Source organism: Micromys minutus, assembly GCF_963924665.1.
Source record: "Micromys minutus genome assembly, chromosome: 30".
NCBI classification, from domain to species: Eukaryota; Metazoa; Chordata; class Mammalia; order Rodentia; family Muridae; genus Micromys; species Micromys minutus.
The window spans coordinates 14,081,136-14,100,062 of record NC_137965.1 but is presented as its reverse complement, the minus strand read 5'-3'; the positions used below and the strand labels follow the sequence as shown (position 1 = coordinate 14,100,062).

General features: G+C 41.7%; 1 protein-coding gene across 9 annotated transcripts in view; it reads left to right on the top strand.

The window, feature by feature from the left end:
• The window catches only part of SYNE1 (spectrin repeat containing nuclear envelope protein 1), a gene marked incomplete at its 5' end in the record, with an annotated part of 433,140 nt that overhangs the window by 339,160 nt on the left and 75,053 nt on the right, over positions 1 to 18,927 (top strand). For all 9 annotated transcript variants that reach the window (XM_080941779.1, XM_080941780.1, XM_080941776.1 and 6 more), the window contains 9 exons: positions 451 to 606; positions 6,114 to 6,269; positions 8,986 to 9,156; positions 10,742 to 10,875; positions 11,225 to 11,429; positions 13,590 to 13,772; positions 14,327 to 14,473; positions 17,387 to 17,541; positions 18,594 to 18,741. In XM_080941779.1, coding sequence (XP_080797905.1) covers positions 451 to 606; positions 6,114 to 6,269; positions 8,986 to 9,156; positions 10,742 to 10,875; positions 11,225 to 11,429; positions 13,590 to 13,772; positions 14,327 to 14,473; positions 17,387 to 17,541; positions 18,594 to 18,741 — 1,455 coding nt within the window. The remainder of the gene's footprint in view (positions 1 to 450; positions 607 to 6,113; positions 6,270 to 8,985; positions 9,157 to 10,741; positions 10,876 to 11,224; positions 11,430 to 13,589; positions 13,773 to 14,326; positions 14,474 to 17,386; positions 17,542 to 18,593; positions 18,742 to 18,927) is intronic.

Sequence of the window (18,927 nt, the reverse complement as noted above, 5' to 3'; positions counted from 1 at the left end):
AAGCCCAAGGGACCTTCCCATAGTCTCCTGAAGGTGACCTAGCTATGGACACCCTCAGTCCCCTTTGTTCTCTCCGGAAGCCCCCCCTCCCGTACATTTCAGAGTCGTTTTTTAAAAAGATGCCTCTTCATTACTCTTCCTTTTGCTTTCTTCTTTACCTACAACAGCCATCAACTGATATTTGTTGATAAGCCTCGTTTTCTGAATTTATAGACGCACCTGGCTGTATTGGAAGAATTTCATTTTCACATTTTAATTTTACCACTCAGGGCTTTGTAAGGCCATTTTCATGCAAGCATGTGATGCCCCTTTAGTATATAATCTTTTCACACCCCCGCGGCTTCCCAAGAACTCTTAGCTCATATGGAAATTGTAGTGAGTGATTTTTTTGTGCCAGTGATCGGCTTTTCAAGCAGAAACTTTGAAGTTTGCATCCTTCTGTCTGTTTAGATCCAGATGTTGGAGGGCTTGCTGGCGTCCTGGTCAGAGTATGAAAACAGCGTACAGTCCCTGAAAGCTTGGTTTGCAAACCAGGAGGGGAAGCTGAAGGAGCTGCATCAAATTGGTGATCAGAATTCTGTTCAGAATGCACTGAAGGACTGTCAGGTAATGCATCTGGGTGGAGCCTCTCAGGGCCTCGCACCCTCAGGCCCGTGCGCAGGGGTCACTGGTTCCCCGGGTTCTGAGCTAACTCTGTAATAACTGCACCTACCAATGCATGCTTTTCATGACACAAGCTGACCTGGTAGTTTTGACGTTGTTGTTTATTCGACATTGAAGTTGAATCTTACTATGTAGCCAGTGCTGATTATAAACCCGGAACGCTCCAGCCTCAGCCTTCTTGGTACTAAGAGTACAGTTATGTACCATAATGACTTGCTAGGTTTTTTTTTTTTTTTTTTTTTTTTTTTTTTGGTTGTTTGGTTTGGTTTGTTCCCTCCCAATTTTATTAAGTCTTCATCACCCGTTTTAAAAGTTTTGAGATTGCAGAAAGGATCAGATATACACATAAGTAGGTAAAGATGCTTGAATCCCATACACTGATCACAAGACCTAATACCTACCAAGGTATTCCATAGATCTATACATTTGCCCACATTTTTTTTTTCTTAAAAGATGTCACTGTAGGGACTGAAGACATAGCTCACAAGGTAAAGTACTCACTGTGCCAATGTGGGGATCCGGATGGGTTTCCCAGGACCCATGTCAAATCAGGTTGACTGTGATGGCTAGCCCTCAGGAGATGGAGTCAGGGGTCTCCAGAGCGAGCTGCTTAGCTAGAGTAGTTGAATCAGCAGCCTCTGGATTCAAGTGAGAGACAAGACTGGGTATATAAGATTGAGGAAAGTCAAAAAGAAACTGGATAATAACTTCCAACCCTCAAACACACACCTACGCACATACTTGTGCAACCACACACACGATGTCAGTCAACACCCCACACAGTATTCCTTTGTCCCTATACACTGTTCACATAATCTTTGAGACATAGTTTACATCACCATAATAGAACTCAAAAATTAACCATTTCTTCATGTTATTTTTATGCTAAGTTCATAATCATCAGACCCTCTCTGTTGTATTTTTTATTTATATATAGTTTCAGACAAGGGCTCACTGTGCAGTCCCAGACTGGCCTGGAATTTCCTAGGTAGACTAGGCTGGCCTTGAATTCATAGAGATCAGCCTGGATTTCCCTTAGCTATCTTTTAAATGCTTCATCCAATATATTCAATAAGATGCAGCTCCTGTGGACTCCATTTGCTTCTAAGAGTTCTTTAGGGCCTCATGTGTACTTTGATGTTGTCAACTAGTTAAACCATGTTATGTCCTGGCCACTGCCTTAAAATGTTCCATCACTTGGTATTACCATGGAGTCTTTGTTCGCATCCTGTTCTACCCAGGCACAGGTATTTCATAGGTGACAATATTTCTGCTATGTCACAGCAGAAAGCTCATACTGGCTGTTCACCCCATTAGTGATGAAAATCTGGAGTTCAGGCAGGTTGCCAGTGACATAGTATTTCAGCATTTCCTTGGGGATTCTTCAGTACTCCCAGGAAATGTTCTAACAGCTAAGACTATAGTAATAATTACTTTAAAATCACAACCTGGATTTGATCCTTAGAACCCTGAAGCCAGCTATGATAATGCGTGCCTGTATTCTTAGAAATTCAGGGTCATCCTTGGCTACATAAAGATATCAAGGCCAGCCTGGGCTACCCGAGACTTTCAAAACAATAAGTAAATACAATTAAATAAATTTGTTCTATGTGACCAGCCATCTCTGTCTCTTCTTTGGAAGGAACCTGTATATACCTCTGTTCTCCAGGTGTCTCATAAGAACAAGGCTCCCGGGAGAAGTTCCCCTACTGGAAGCTCCTTCCTTCAAATCTCGCTTTTCTATCTTTACATTTCAAACAGTAATAATTTCCCTTTTAAGGAGCCTGATTTCCATTTAGATTGCACGTAATGGGGACCTTATCTTTAAGACCCCACAGTTCAGAAAAGGAAGGCCAAATAGTGGTCCAAGAACAGTGTGGTTTTGGATTTGGACCTGTCTGAAATTAATAGGTTTCTGTTTGTTCTTTTTTTTTTTTTTTTTTTTTTTTTTCAGAGAGATTTTCTTGTAGTTCACGTTTGCTTCCAAACTCAGTATGTAGGCAAGGCTAGCCTTGAACTCCTGATTCTTTTGTCTCTGCCTCCTAAGTGCTGGGATTACAGGGGTATGCCCACTGTGTTCAGTGAGGAAAAACTTTTAAACAACATTTTGTTTGAATGCCTCCCATCAGAAGATGGGTGTAAGAAGGACTGGAACCCAAACATGCGCATCATCTGCTTTCACTGGGCTTTGTGTCTGCTTGGAGGCCGGAGATGTTTCCAATTTAGGCCATAAATTCTAAAGTCTGAGAAGTAAGCCAGCATTTCAAAAAATTCGCTTTTAAGGTTGAAAAGTGATAGTTTTGCTGAGTCCTTGAAGTTGAAATATTTCCATTAATTTTAAAAGGCAACCCCTAAACGTTAATGTGAACGAGACGAGTGCTTCTCCATCTCCTGGTCAGGGTCACTTTACTGACAGGTTGCTCATTGGCATTCTTCTTAGGGTTTGAGTCTGTCTCCACATTCTTCTTGTACCTTTGTTTGTCTGTCCTTTAGTCTCTTGTTTTCTCTTCCTTTGAAGACTTGTGCATGTGCATGCCTGTGTGCGTGCGTGCCTGCGTGGACGGACGAGGGCATTGCATCCCCTGACCCAGAGTCACAAGAGCTTTGGAGCTGCCTCACGTGGATGATGAGTGCTGAGAACTGAACTCCAGTCCCTCTGGAACAGCAGAACTCATTCCTAATGATGGAGCCATCTCTCCAACCCCATCCTCTCTTTCTCACTAGTTTTTCCCCCCTTTCTATTTAGTAGTCTTTTTCTAGTCCTATAGATGTCTTTTTTTAAATCGATGCCTTAAAGATACTACTTAAAGTTCAGCCATATTTTATTTCTCACGGGACATAAGCCTTAGGCTCCCAGAGGGTCACTTGAGGCAATGACAGAGACAAAGCATGCATTGTAGTTTGAAGAACTCTATAATTATGCCAACTCATGATTTTAAAGGAAAAGCCATCTCTTTCAAAACTAAAACACCAGCAAGGAGCCCACACACTTATTTTCGGGACATCATATATAAATCACAATATCCTAACCGGCAGTCCTAATTGGCAAGTCTTATAAACCTTGATAAAATTTATTGTCATTTTTGAGAAGTTGTTCCTTTGGCCCAGAGCATGAAATTGTAGCCAGTGTCCTTAGATCAGCGTCTGGCTGGATTCAGGTTTTGTGTTTTAAAAACCTTGACTACTTTTCCAGTCTCTTTTAGAGGTGATTTATTGAGTGAATGCAATACCAAAACTGGTAGTTGTGAGTTAATCCAAGTCGAGAATAATTTAGTACTACAGAAATATTAGGATTGGCCTTTGCCTCCATTGATCAGAACCAGAACATTTAGAAAAATTGAAAGGACAGGCAAACACACCTTTACTTTACACAGAAATATATTGCGATTCTGGTTCACTCCTAGGTTTCACTGTTACACACACATATGCCCAGGTGCAAGCAGCTCTTACGAGATGTGTCAGCCATGCCTCATCCGTGTAGTATAGCTTTCTGAGAGGGTTTAGCACTGTGGATGAATGAAGATATATTTACTTCTGTTGGTTAAATTTTAGGATCTAATGGGGAGGATTGCTGTGGGTCCCTATTATATACTAAAATATAAGTAAATATATATATATTGTATAAATAAAACAAATGATATACTGCACTACTGCACATTAAATATGAATTGAGATGATAACACATGGTTACTCATTCCTTAAGCAAGACTCAGAAATATCTTAAAACATAAAGTTAATTGTGTCTTCTATACTGAATAAAGAAACTGGTACCTAAGTAATCGTTAGGTTCTGTTCAGGGATTATCAAAGCTGTCAAAATGGCGACAAAAAGTAGAAATGAGAGAATGACATAAAGCAGAAATCGTTCCTTTAAGCTAATAAATAAATGAATTTCTGATTAATGCACTATGGCAATTAGCTCCATGATAATTCAGGATTTAAAATCTCTTGACAACCTGGCAGATTACCAAGTAACTGAATAGGATGTTGCTAGTTTTGACAGCTTAAATAATATGTATTTATTTTAATGTTATTATTTTGGGACAAGCATAAGATATATAAGATATATACAGCCCTATTTTGTAAGTGAAATCAAAAGGGGGGAGCATTTGAGGGCTGGGAGTGGAGGTCAGTTGAACAAGTATTTTCTTAGCATGCACAAAGCCCTAAATTTGATTCCCAGTACCTCATACATTGGAACTGTGGTGCTAGTCTGTAATCCCAGAGTTTAGGAAGTAGAGCCCGGAAGGACCAAAAAGATATGTTATCTGTGGTTACATGGTGAGTTCAAGGTCAATATGGTATGCTTGATATCTTAAAAAGAAAAATGTTGAACATCCGCAGAAACAAAAATTAAGAAAATAATAATTTCAAAAGAAGCACAATAAATAAACACTTTACCAACAGCTACCCAACTACAGTTTTTTAAATCCATATTTGAATCTTTGAGCTGGCAAATAGTTTGCTGTAGAAGCGTTAAGGACCCAGGTTTGGGTCCTCAGCATCCACATAAAAGCCCAAGTGGATTCCTGGGGCTTGCTGGGTAAATAAACTTTTAAAACATGTGTCTGAGCATTTTGCTTGTGTGTTTATCTATACTCCATGTGCATGCCTGGTGCTATTATTGAAGGCAAGAGACGGCATCAGATGTGAGTAGGACATAAGATAAGGAGTTTCAGACTGTTGTGAATCACCATGTGGGTGCTGAGAGTTGAACCCAGGTCCCCTGGAAGAATATCCAGTGCTCCTAAGTGCAGAGCCATCATTTCAGACCTTCTATAATGTATGGTTTCAAGATGAGCTCTGAGCCTTTTGGCCATCTTGCTTTTCTTTTGTGAACATTTTATTCTAACAGTTACAAAAGCACCTTCCAAAGAAAATGAGGATTAAAGATATGAAGAAGCCTGTAGCCTTTCAGAGTCACATAGAATCAGAGAGAGAAGAAGATAATACTTATTCTTTTCTATCTTTCCCATTTGAAGAAATTGAGACTTTCTAAAAGTTTCTCACTTTCCCAGAGCGACACAGCCAAAGAACAGCAAGACCATGTCTGAATCTCAGGTGCCATCTGTCGCAGGCTAGGCCATGTGATTTTTAGAAAAATGGCATGTTTGGGTTTAAGAATATAATCACGTTGCAATTTTGGATATGTATTTCTTTCCTTACAGCTTTTTGAAAAAGATATATAATGACATTTCTTTATCTGTGAGATAACCAGTTTTTATATTTTTCAGGGTATGCTAATTTACTATGGATAAAAGACTCTCTCTTTTTTAACATTTAAGTATAGGAAGAAATATCATTGTACAGACCCTCTTTTGAGAATGGTCATCTTTTTGGATGAGTATGAGGTTTTAGTACACGAAACTATAATGACTCAATTTCAGTGCACCCCAGAGTTCCGTAATAGAACAATTTAAAATAACTCTATATATTTTTTTAATCTTTCAGGAACTGGAAGATTTGATTAAAGCAAAAGAAAAGGAGGTAGAGAAAATTGAGCAGAAAGGACTTGCATTGATTCAGCACAAGAAGGAGGAGGTCTCTGTCAGTGTCGTGAGCACACTTCGGGAACTCAGGCAGACCTGGGCCAGTTTGGACTGCATGGTAAGCCCGCCCCTGAGGACTCAACTCCCGGGTCTCTGAAAAGCCACCGAGCAGATTAATTATCAAATCTGTGCATTACCTCTTGGTAATGTTGTGTTTGTTTCATCAACATCTTTCAGTTTCTAGTGTTTCCTGTAATAAACAGTGTCACAAACACCATTCTCTTAATTGTGCCCATCCTCATAGTCACAGGGAACCTTCTAGGCACAGTTATTCTCCAGTAAGACTGTCTACACACTTAGTTTCTCCCTGAATTCTAGAGACAGAGAGAGATACCTGAGATTAGTAAAGATATCTTCTTGGGTCACCAAAGGGCATTTCAAACTCCTATGCCTCAGGTAAAGCACAGTTTTCCCCCACAAACCCACTCAGTTACCAGAAACTGCCATGCCAACTGGTTGTGCAGGCAGCCTTCAAAGCCACTTTTCCCTTTCTTTCTCTAACACTCACACCGAGCTCAACAGAAAATGTTAGCAGATACACTCTCAGAACAGACAGACTCCAACCCACCTCTGTAGCAAGCATTCTGATTTATGTCCCTTTCATTTCTTGCTTGGATGATTTCCACGATCTCTTTGGCAGTCCCCATCTCAGAAGAGCCAGTCAGAATGAAATCTCATACCCTAATATCGCCATGTTGAAAATCCTGCAATTGCTTTTGCTCTCATTAAAAAGAAAAGAAAAGAAAAGAAAAGAAAAGAAAAGAAAAGAAACAAGAACTGGGTGCTAACCAGGCTTTCCACTGTCTCTCTGACTCTGTCTTCTGCTACTACCCTGCAAGGTCTTTTTGCTTAGACCTGGTCTCACTCCTCTCCTGAGCCCCGTAGGCATGCCCTGCACTCAGAAACTCTGATTGTCTGCTCCCTCCTCCCAATGTATTATAGCTTCTCCTCCTCATATGCCTCAGCCTATGTCAGTAAAATGTAATCCCTACAAAGACTTTTGGTAACGGACTCTAGAGTATGTTGTGTTGTATCTTCCAGTAGGTGCTACAATGTGCACTGTGTCTTTCTTTGTAAGGTCACGTTGGTTGATCCCTGACACACTGGTATCTGACTGCTTAGTTATCCACACCTTTTAAACTGGAGCTGAGGAGTAAACAGACAGATGCACGCACATGTGCATGTGCATACACACACACACAAACACATTCTCATATGCATGTTACTATACACACACAGGCATGCACACTCACACACATGGATCATACATGTGCATACATATACACATACATGCAATTACATACACACACATCATGAACATAGAAAAGGTATTATTTTGGGAAAGAAAAGGGACATGCTGTGGGAAGATGAGTATGGGCTGTGGGGAGTAGATATTGTCAAGGGACAGAACTGTGTTTGCACAGAAATGTCAGATAACTCCTATCATCACAGGCTCTTCTCCAGAGCAGCTTTGCACTTTAGCCCCAGATTATCTTTGACATGGCTTTAAATCTACTTTATTTTATGCATTTCTATAAATCACCACAAAGGCCTGGGAACAACCTACCATATTGTCATCAATGAGGCATTTCTGTCACTGAAATACTGCTTTGTGAAACATAATCATCGATGCAGAGAAGAAGCTGGCCATGCAAGACTGCTGGTCACCTGGCCTTGCCTTCAGATCTATTTTGTGGCTCTTTAGGACAGCCCTGCATCTGCCGGCACCTGTGGCCTGGACCTTACACCTGAGGGGGCTCTTTCTTTGTCCTGAGGCCCATCAGCTATTATCCCAATAGATTTCAACACTTTTTTCCCTTTAGTTTGACGGGGGAAAAAGAAGCAGAGAAAGCAAATGCACATTAATTCCCAGGAGCTCTTCCCTTAATCACCCCTCCACCCCTGTACTTTGTGTTCAAAGGACTATGTTTAGATTAGGAGCGACATGCAGAAATCCAAAGCCTTATGCTTTTGAATGCTGGAGACTGAAGTACAGTTTCCTCTGGTGCCAATGAGAACAGAGAAGGAGCATGCGCAGAAGTGTTGTCTTTGGGATCCAATCCAACATGCTACGTAGACATTTGCATGTCTTCTTCTCTTTTTTTTTTTTTTTTTTTTTTTACTGCCGCACATCCACAATACCTAAGTTATGGATTCAACCTAGGTGCCTGTCAACAGATGAGTGTAATAAAAAAAGTGTATCATGCATTTTCTAGTTTATTCATTCCTAAAAATTGCCATTGCAAATAAAGTGGATGAATGGGAAACAGGAGGTAATCATATTAAGAAAAACTAAGCCAGACTCAAAGATGGTGCTTTTCATTTGTCTGGGTTTTGTGTGTGAAATCTACATTTTGTATACATGCATTTATGTGATGGAATTCGAAAGGAGACTATTTGGGGAGGGAAGAGGGTCTAGAAGGTACATACAGGAAGGGCAGGGGGGGGTGTCAGTACTATCAAGATACATTATGGGCTTGTGCACAGTTTTCACTGAAACCCATTCATTGCTTGGTCTAAGAATATACACTGTTAAAAATTTAAAGTTAGTCCTTTGGAAGTAGAGAGGTGGCTTAGCAGTTAGGAACTCTTAGTGTTTTCCAGAGGGCCCAGGTTCAGTTCCCAACACCCACATTAGGCAACACACAACGGCCTGTACCTCCCTGTTGTTTTCAGTTCCTAGAAGTCCAGTGAAGAATGTTAGAGATTAACATTTTTCTGTTCCATCGTACTAAGTTATATGTTGTCATGATGCGTGTTCTTCTCTCCCAAAGGTTGGACAGTTAAGGATACAGCTGACATCAGTCCTTGGCCAATGGAGCAATCACAAAGCAACCTTTGATGAGATCAACAGTCACCTCATGGAGGCCAGATACTCTCTGTCCCGATTCCGTCTGCTCACAGGTTCCTCCGAAGCTGTCCAAGTTCAGGTCGACAACCTTCAGGTAACAAATGTATTGCATCTTAACATTACCCCCCGTGAAAGGAAACAAAAAGATAAATTAGCAAGTAGAAATATTGTCCTGCAATATTGCCTTACATTCTTAGCATTTAAGTATTAAAACTATTAGTTTATTTTTTTGCTTGACTTTTAACTTAATAGAACCTGCTTGTGTGTAGCAAACACTGGATTACCTGATATATAAATGGCCTCTAGCTTCCTGTCATAAATTGCTTTTATGTATGTTTTATGAAATGCTTGACTACCCAACTCCACTTCCTTGACTGCACTGATCTCACCATTTGTGTTTCTATTTTTTTTTCCTTGCCCCATTTCTCCAAATATCTTCTAAAGAGCTGAGAAAACAGAAAATAGCCAAGGTGGTAAACACTCAAAACAGGTTTTAGTCTTATGGGTAGAATCCCTTTGACCAAGGGCTCTCTGTGTCATCCTCTTCCCAGCACCCACTACTTGCTTCTGCTCCATCCAGTATTTACCCAGAATGCACTTGAGGGACTTCGCCTTCACCTCAGCTTTGGCTCACTTCTTAGGTCCCTGCTCTCCAGTTCACGATGTCTGTCTTTACCCTCTTGCTCACCTGGACACTGGGCAACACTGTTCATTCTTCTTGGCTAAAATACACAGACAAACGAGCAGGTCAGGGCAGGCCCTCAAGGGATGGGGATCCCACCAGGAGCCCAGCATGGGCCTTCTCACAACTAGCGCACATCTTCAGCGTGCCCATCTGCACCGATATATTGCTTAGTGCCCAAGTGGATTTTATTAGGTAATGCCTTTAGAGGGTGGACTTTGGAAACAGGAAGACTGTGATGTGTAAGTATTTCTTTAAAACTTCAGTACTTGCTGCAGTTACTAAGCAACATTAAAACTCACGTTGTACATAGTCATGACCTCTGACAGGGTCAAACAACCCTTTCACAGGGGTTGCCTAAGACCATCGGAAAATGCATATTTACATTAAGATTCATAAAGGTAGCAAAAATTACAGTTATGAAGTAGCAATGAAAATAATTTTATGGTTGGGGGTCACCACAACATGAGGAACTGTATTAAAGGGTCACAGCATTAGGAAGAGTGGGAAGCATTGGGCTAGACAAAAGTCATTAAGTCTGTCAGGTGATGAGGATGTGTTAATTAGATTAACAATAGAAATGGATATGAGTGGTTTTGAGCACCTATTCAATTCCCCTAGAATATGTACAGTTGCTTTCTGTGAGTTAAAAAAAAATATGTAGACCTAGAAAATTCTTTGAATGAGGTAAAATTTAGAGGTGGTCCTCAGAAAAGCTGTAATTGGCTGTCTTCTTCATCAGTTCTGGGACAACCATTCTCCATGCTCCTGACAGCATCCAGAGTTTGGCAAAAAGAGCCACAGTATCTGGACCACTGCCACAGATCCCTCCTAGGCAAGGACATTTTTCATGGGCTTTTCTCATGTAGCCACAAGAACAGAATCATAAGGAATTATCTTTTTAATAGTGATGAAGTAATGCATGCATGTTTGTTTTAAACTTGCTCATCAGGACTTAGTTCCTGTTTGTCACCTGTGGGACTCTTTCTTTGAGCAGAATCTTCATGATGGCCTAGAAAAGCAGGAAGGAGGCTTACAGAAATTCAGCTCTGTTACCAACCAACTACTGAAGGAGTGTCACCCACCTGTAGCAGAAACCCTCTCCAGTACTCTGCAGGAAGTCAACATGAGGTATGGGACCAGCTAATTTTATGTCTTATCATAAATGCACTCTCATCTAGATCTAGAGAGTCTACCCGACTAACATTTTGCATTATTTTTTTTCAAACCGAATTTAATGAAAAATAACCAGAAAGAGGACATTTAGGAAGGATCAGGACGTCTATAGTGCCGAGGATAATTTTCATCCCCTGGGAATAGGAATGTTGGGTATTGGCCTTTATTGCGTTAGACAGACACGGAGTCATCGCTTCCTTATGCCTGTGCTCCTATGAACCAGGATGCAGACAAATAAAATAGTTAACTGATCTCATTGGGTGAGAGATGCTGGCCTGACCTAAGTCTTCGCCGTTGCTCGTAGATGGAATAACCTACTGGAAGAGATTGCCGAGCAGCTGCATTCCAGCGAGGCCCTCCTTCAGCTCTGGCAGAGATACAAGGACCACTCAAAGCAGTGTGCCTCTGCCGTCCAGAGACAGGAGGAACAGACTAGTGCACTATTGAAGGCAGCCACCAACAAGGACATCGCCGACGATGAGGTCACCAAGTGGATTCAGGATTGCAATGTATGTCCAGGAACTTGTTTGGGACTTGCCCAACCCGACAGCCTTCAGTTTCACTCGTTTTTTGCAGGGCTAGCATAGATGCATGCTAGTTTTGGGGCTCTCGGAATCTGTGAGGCAGTTTATTCACAAATCATCACCCCATTAACGGAAGAGCCTGCTCTTAACAGAGCCTTCTTGCAGGCCTTGCAGGCGTTCACAATTTGTGAGTTTCTTTCCCAGTCAGTGTTTAAATTTTTTTAAAAAAATGAGTTGCCTTTCCCACTTTTTCTTGGTGGGCTGTAACCCATGAGGAAAATGTGTGTACTGAAATAGTCACTGAAAGTAGTTGTAGCCACATTGGAAAATCATGCCTTAAAAAAAAAAAAAAAAAAGATCGGCCGTTAAAATTATTCACTGTATTAAAAAAACTCATCCACTTAGATTTGTTATCTGCTTCAGTGCATTAGACAATAGCTCCACTCAGGTCTTTAAGAGCAGAGAGCAAGCTGTTTCAGCTTGCTGCTACACTTTTAAATAGCTTTTAAATTTCCCCCCTTTCCACTGAAGCTGCCAATAACCTACTTAGGGCTTTCGAGAAAGGCCTTCTCTTATTCCACCCACTATGGGCCCCCTATTATTTGTCGATATTTGTCTTCATTTTAATGGCCTTTGTTACAAAGATCTGCTTAAAAGCTTTCCCAGCTCAGCTCATTAAAGTAGTCAAGTTATAAAACAACCCACATAAGCCTTAGTCTCCATCAGGGTTTAAAGTGACAGGTTGATCGTTGACAATAAAGATAGCCTTTGTTTGGGTTGGCATTCTTTATCTTTACAAGAGCACTCAGTTTTCAGTGCTCCAGAACCAAGGCATACCGTGCTGCTTCTGTCAAGGTTAAAGGTCCCCTTTGCTGTTCTCTCATAGCAAGGTTCAGGCATGGCAGGGTCCCCATCACCATCCTGTGGTGCAAGTGGGACCCTAACCCTCAGCAGGAGTAGCAGTTCCTCATGTTCTGTTACTACATCATAGGGCCCAGAAACAGGGGATCCCCATTGCCTCATGGTCATGGACATACAGTTGGAGTTCACAAAACATGGGATTGAGCTGCCATAGAGCTAGGGGTGGAGAAGGTCCTTAGCTCTGCCCACCTGGACCATCTCTGACCTCCCTGCCCCACTGGCACCCAAGCCCTGTCCTAAGGTGATTATAGATAGAATAATGCCAACCACCACGGTAAAAACAAATAGGGAAAGAAAACTGAAGCACCACATCTTCAGTTACACACACACACACACACACACACACACACAAGAAAATGAGAAAATCACGACCTGAAGTTTCTAGTTACTGCTGTATCTAGTGTATTGTAATTTTCTTTCTTCTTCTTTTTTCTTTCTCTCCCTCCATTCCCTTATGGCCTCTCCCTCTTTTCTTCCTTCCTCTCTTTTTTCCTTCTTCTTTTCTCTCTCCCTGCCCCTCCTTCCTTCTCTCTCCTTCTCTTTGTCCTTAGTTCTTTCTTTTTTCTCCCCCATTTATCTACATAATTTCCATTTCTCTAAAAGGAAAATAATGACCTTATGTGGCTTGTGGCTTGTATTATAAACATTGTTTTCTCCTGGAACTAGGGATAGAAGTTTGTATACTCTAGGCAAGCAAAGTATTCAAATATTAAGCTGTATCCCCAACCTAATCAGAAGAGTCTCTCTCTCTCTCTCTCTCTCTCTCTCTCTCTCTCTCTCTCTCTCTCTCTCTCTCTCTCTGATATAGCATGTAAAGTTAAATTGTTTTTTTTTTTTTTTTTTTTTTTTAAGATTTAGTTATTTATGTATCTGAGCACACTGTTGCAGACAAACCAGAAGAGGGCATCAGATCTAATTACAGATGGTTGTGAGCCACCATGTGATTGCTGAGAATTGAACTCATAACCTCTGGAAGAGCACCCAGTGCTCTTAACCGCAGAGCCATCTCTCCAGCCATCAACTTAAATTGTTAACAGACATATAATTCATATTGTTTAATAATTATAACTAGTTTCTGATTATTTTCTTAAAGGTGAAGGTATTTAGTGTCGTGATCACACAGAAATCCTACCTACATATGTGCGTGGTCCTTTGTCAACTGCTGAAGGTGCTGAGGAGGACATGTAACACGCTTCACAATGAGTGTATTCTTGTGTCTCCCAGGACCTTCTCAAGGGACTGGAGACAGCCAAGGACTCGCTTTTCATCCTCCGAGAACTAGGAGAGCAGCTTGGGCAACAGGTGGATTCTTCAGCAGCCTCGGCCATTCATTGTGAGCAGCTCTGCCTCAGCCAGCGCCTGGGGGCCCTGGAGCAGGCGCTTTGCAAGCAGCAAGCAGTGTTGCAGGTAGGGAGCCAGGGACTGTGTTCTGGGCTGCTCATTTTTCTGTTGGGGAGGTCTGGGGGCAGGGAGAACACAGGAAGCAGACTCTTCAGCGCTAAGATGATACTTCCTGTAATACTGAAACATCAAAAAATAAAAACAAAAAGCGAAATCCCAGCAGAGTCAAGGGAAGGCAGCTGTGTTTTGCACTGTTCTCTATAACTTGCGTTTCAAATTGGTTTGGTTTAAAGGGTCAACCCCTAAATCATACCCACCTTCCTAGTACCCAATATGCCAACACTAAGTGGTTTCAATGGTGGTATCCAAATGGATTTAACAGCCTTGAACAAAAACCAAAATGCTTCGGAAATAGTTTACAATGCATTTAAGCAATGACTTTAGTTGGTTATTAGGGAAACAAAGCAAATCCACACAGATGGAGAGAAATATACCATTCCTGCCTTGTTACTTTGGGACTAGCATCCTACAAAAGGGACCCCCTGAAAGTGCCAATCCCTTCCATTAAAATGCTGGGTTTTTTTGTTTTTGTTTTGTTTCGTTTGTGTGTGAAAACATAGACTGGAGTTGTTGACTATGAAACATTTGCCAAGAGCTTAGAAGCCTTAGAGGCCTGGATTGTGGAAGCTGAGAGCATCCTCCAAGCACAGGATCCCACTCACTCCTCTGACCTCTCCACCATTCAGGAAAGGATGGAGGAACTAAAGGTAAGTGTGTGTAAACCATGCTTCCAGATTTTACCTCTTAGTTAGGGTTTTGCTGCTGTGAACAGACACCATGACCAAGGCAACTCTTATAAAGATCACATATAATTGGGGCTGGCTTACAGGTTCAGAGGTTCAGTCCATTATCATTAAGGCAGGAGCATGGCAGCATCCAGGCAGACATGGTGCAGACAGAGATGAGAGATCTACATCTTCATCTGAAAGCTGCTAGCAGAAGACTGACTTCCAGGCAGTTAGGATCAGGGTCTTAAAGCCCACACACCCACAGTGATGCACCTACTCCAAAAAGGCAGCACCTACTCCAACAGGGCCACACCTTCTAAAGTGCCACTGGGCAAAGCATACACAAACCGTCACAACCTCTCTCCTCAAAATCTTGAGGGAAACTCACTGCCAACCACTTTTTTTCTGAGACGCCCCTGATATACCCTTAGCTCATCCTTCCTGTCCCCCTGAGAGGGTAATAGGTAACAGGCTGCCCAGAAAAGCCTAGCAGGATCAGTCCTTAGGGACCAGCCCAACCTTACTTTCCTCTGCCAGTCCCATCATACCGTAGAAGTTTTCTACCCTACCACATCTCTAACATGATTCTCTCCCAAATCAACCTACCCCATCTCAAGCTATGCATCGACCCTTTCCCTCTTCCTTTCTCTCATACAGAGACCTTTGTCTTTCAAGTTTTACTTCTCTCAGTAGATTCGATCAGCCTACCTTGTTTCCATAGGGAAGCATCCCATTTGATGCCACAACTGTTTGTAGTAGGACTTGTCAGTTATAGTAGGAATTATAATATGAATTTGACTTTTAGGAGGAAAAAATTAGTGAATGGTCAATAATTTTAAATATTTAACAAACCAAGATTTAATAATGCCGTAGGCTGACAATATTTTTTTTTTTAGCATGTATCCTCTTGCTTAAAATCCTCCATGTGGGAACTGGGGGATGGCTCACGCTTTAGGCCGATGCTTGTGCCATGTAAGCATAGGGCCTTAGCATAGATTTCTAATGTACATTACAAAGTTGGCCATTCCATGTGCCTTTAACTCTGGCACTCATGACACTGAGGCAAAAGGATTCCTGGGCTCTGCTGGTCAGCTCATCTTGTTAGATTGGTGAGCTTTAGATACAGTGAGAGAATGAAGACAACTCTTGATGTTGACTGACTTCTGGCTTTAGTGCACACACACACACACACACACACACACGCACACATGTGCATGTGCACCTGCACACCTGTGAGCACACACAAAGATACATGCACACAAGTCTTCAGTGACTTTCCAGTGCTCTTAAGACAAAGAACATCACTGCAGACCCAGGCTTGCATCCCGTGGCTTCCACTGGTCCTAAGCTCCCCTCTTGCATCAGCATCCGTCTACTTGGCCAACTACTGGAAGCCACCCCACTTCAGTGTATGTGCACAAGAGTTCTACTTTCTAGATTCTTGTCTTTGTCGGCTCTCTCTTCTACAAAACCAGTGACCATGTGGCCATTGTGCTAAATAAGACTCTCTCAAGGAAGTCTGCCTTCGCTATCAAGGGTCAGGCATTTTCATGAGTGGCACAGTTCCGTGGTTTATCGTGGCTTATTTATCAGTAAGGTCTGTGGGAGTGGGAGGCACAGTGACATCCTTCCTTCAGTGCATAAGGAGAAGGACCAGGCCACAGTAACTCTGTGGATGTCTATGGAAATTCTACCATCTAGTACCTTGACCTTTGGTTTTCATGATCAGGAAGATTGGCTTCCTATAGATCATGAGCTCTTCAAAGAGCATGCAGTGAACACACACACAAGCACACACATGCACATATGCACACAGACACACAAGTGCACAGACATGCACATATACACACATAAACATGTATATGTATACACATGTACACATACATAAACACACAATAAACACAGACACATGCACACAAGCACATACATGCACATATGCACACAGACACACAAGCACATAGACATACACACCTGTACACATACATGAACACACATATAAACACAGACACACATTTACACATACATACACACAGACACACATTCTCACATATACACACAAAGAGGAAGGGAGGGAAAGAGAAAGAAAGAGAGATGGAGGGAATGGGGAGGGGTGGGAGGGAGAGACAGACAGACAGACACAGAGAACACCAAAGTGGACTGACACATTCTGTTTCCTGTAGCTGACAAATATGCCCACAGGAAATAGGCCTTCACTTTGTTAGAAGTCCTGTGTGCAATTTGGCTGTGGCATCCCAACTTTGAGGTTGGGAACAAGCATATGAAACTGATGTACTTGAAGTAATTTTCAAAGCCCATGTGAACCTGGGAAACTCCTGCACCTGGGTCTGCCACCTAGAAGCACGGACTGACTTCTTGCCCTCTCTCTCCCTTAACACCCTAGAGGGGAACTTACCTCTTGGGATTTGTCTTAAAAAAAAAAAAAAAAAAAAAAGCAAAGATTCATTTTAACCTTCTTAAAACAATGTTTATTCATGCCGAGAGCTTTGCTGCAGCTATTGAATAATAAAGGGGCCGATTAGCATAAATCAATTAAGTTTAATGAGTATTCAATGAACCTTTCAGTCATCAGCATAATTTTTATCCTTCCTCTATTCCATGAAGAGTAGACCAATCCTGTAAATGAGATATTACATGAAAGCTTCTACCGCCCTTCAAAGGATAGTGGGTAAAACAGTCACCTCTACAGGGCAAGCCTTGGGGACCTGGGCAACTGTTCCTCTGGGGGTGTGTGTGGCCTTGAGGGACTGCACAGACTGAAGGCCACACAGTCTTCCTGATATCTGACATGTGTGGTTCACAGTAAAGAAAAAAAAAAAAAAACTCTGCCTTTCTTGACATGGGGCTAAACTTATTTGTCAATGTCACTGACAGGGACAGATGCTCAAGTTTAGCAGCATGGCTCCTGATTTAGACCGTCTCAATGAGTTGGGGTACCGGTTACCCTTGAATGACAAGGAGATCAAGAGGATGCAGAACCTGAACCGCCACTGGTCTCTGACTTCTTCTCAGACCACAGAAAGATTCAGGTGAGGAGACTTCTGAATTGTGCCAGTAGTTTCTGTGTATCTCATGTTGCTATGAAAACAGTACCAAAAACTAGGGGGTGGAGGTTTAGTATTTCCTCTGGGCGGGGGATGTGCTCAGTTGGTAGAATGATTATAAAGCAGGGGCGAAGCCCTGTTTCCATCCTTAGCTACCTAGATCCACATAAATTAAGTGTATTGACCAATGCTGTAATCTCAGCATATTCAAGGGGGATGAAATATTCAAAATCCTCCTCAGCTATGTGGCTAGTCCAATATCTGCCTAGGCAATATGAGACCCTGCCTCAAAAACAAAATAATAACAAACAGAAGAAAGAAAAAAAAAGTATATTGTCTTACAGCCATGGAAGTCTGGGAAGTTCAAGGTCAAGGTGTAAGGAGGTTTGGTTGTCTGGTGAGAGCTGGTTTCTTCTTGCTCCTCAAAGTCTCCAGAGGGGAGGAGCAGCCTTTTCACATGAAATAAAGCCAAAGCACATGAGGAAGGGCCTCAGCCAAATAAGCTTTTAAAATTCCCACCTATGAAACATAGGCATATTGACTTTTAATTTTTAATACAAGAATTTTGAAGTAGACCCATTCAAACCATACCACCAATGATATCAGGAGACTATAAATTTGTATTTATATACATTCATATAAGTATATGTGTGTATGTATATGTGTGTGTTTGTGTGTATATATGTGTGTATGTGTATATACCTATATGCAAATTCTAGAACTTTCCAACAATAACAAAATGTGAAGTAAAAGTAGAAAACTCAAGTTGTAATTGCCCATGTTTAAAAATGCAGCCCATACCTTAATCATAAAAATGGTGTCAAATGAGATTATTTTCAAAGGGTAGGTACAGTTTTCAGCATTCAAAAGGTAACATTTTGAATGTTGATGACTTTGGATTTTAAAGCGTTTCTACTCCACATGAAATCTTTGTAAGTGGTCTGACCAGAACTGAGGCAGAGAATATTTAATTTAATTTTATAATTGGGAGATACAAAGGCAACTGCATAACCTCTCTCTTGTCGGTCATCCGTCAGCAAGTTGCAGTCTTTCTTGCTCCAGCACCAGACTTTCTTGGAAAAGTGTGAGACATGGATGGAATTCCTGGTCCAGACAGAGCACAAGTTGGCAGTGGAGATCTCGGGCAATTACCAGCATCTTCTGGAGCAGCAGAGAGCGCATGAGGTAAGTGATGTGGGCTCAGGGGGTAAAGATGCCTGTTCCCTGTCCTGACACCCTGAGTCTCATGCCCAGTATTCATGTGGTGGAAGGAGAAAACAGATTCCTACACATAAGTGCTTCTGCAAGCACGTACTCATAGACCACACACACACACCCACACACACATACACATTGTAAATAAAAGCTAGT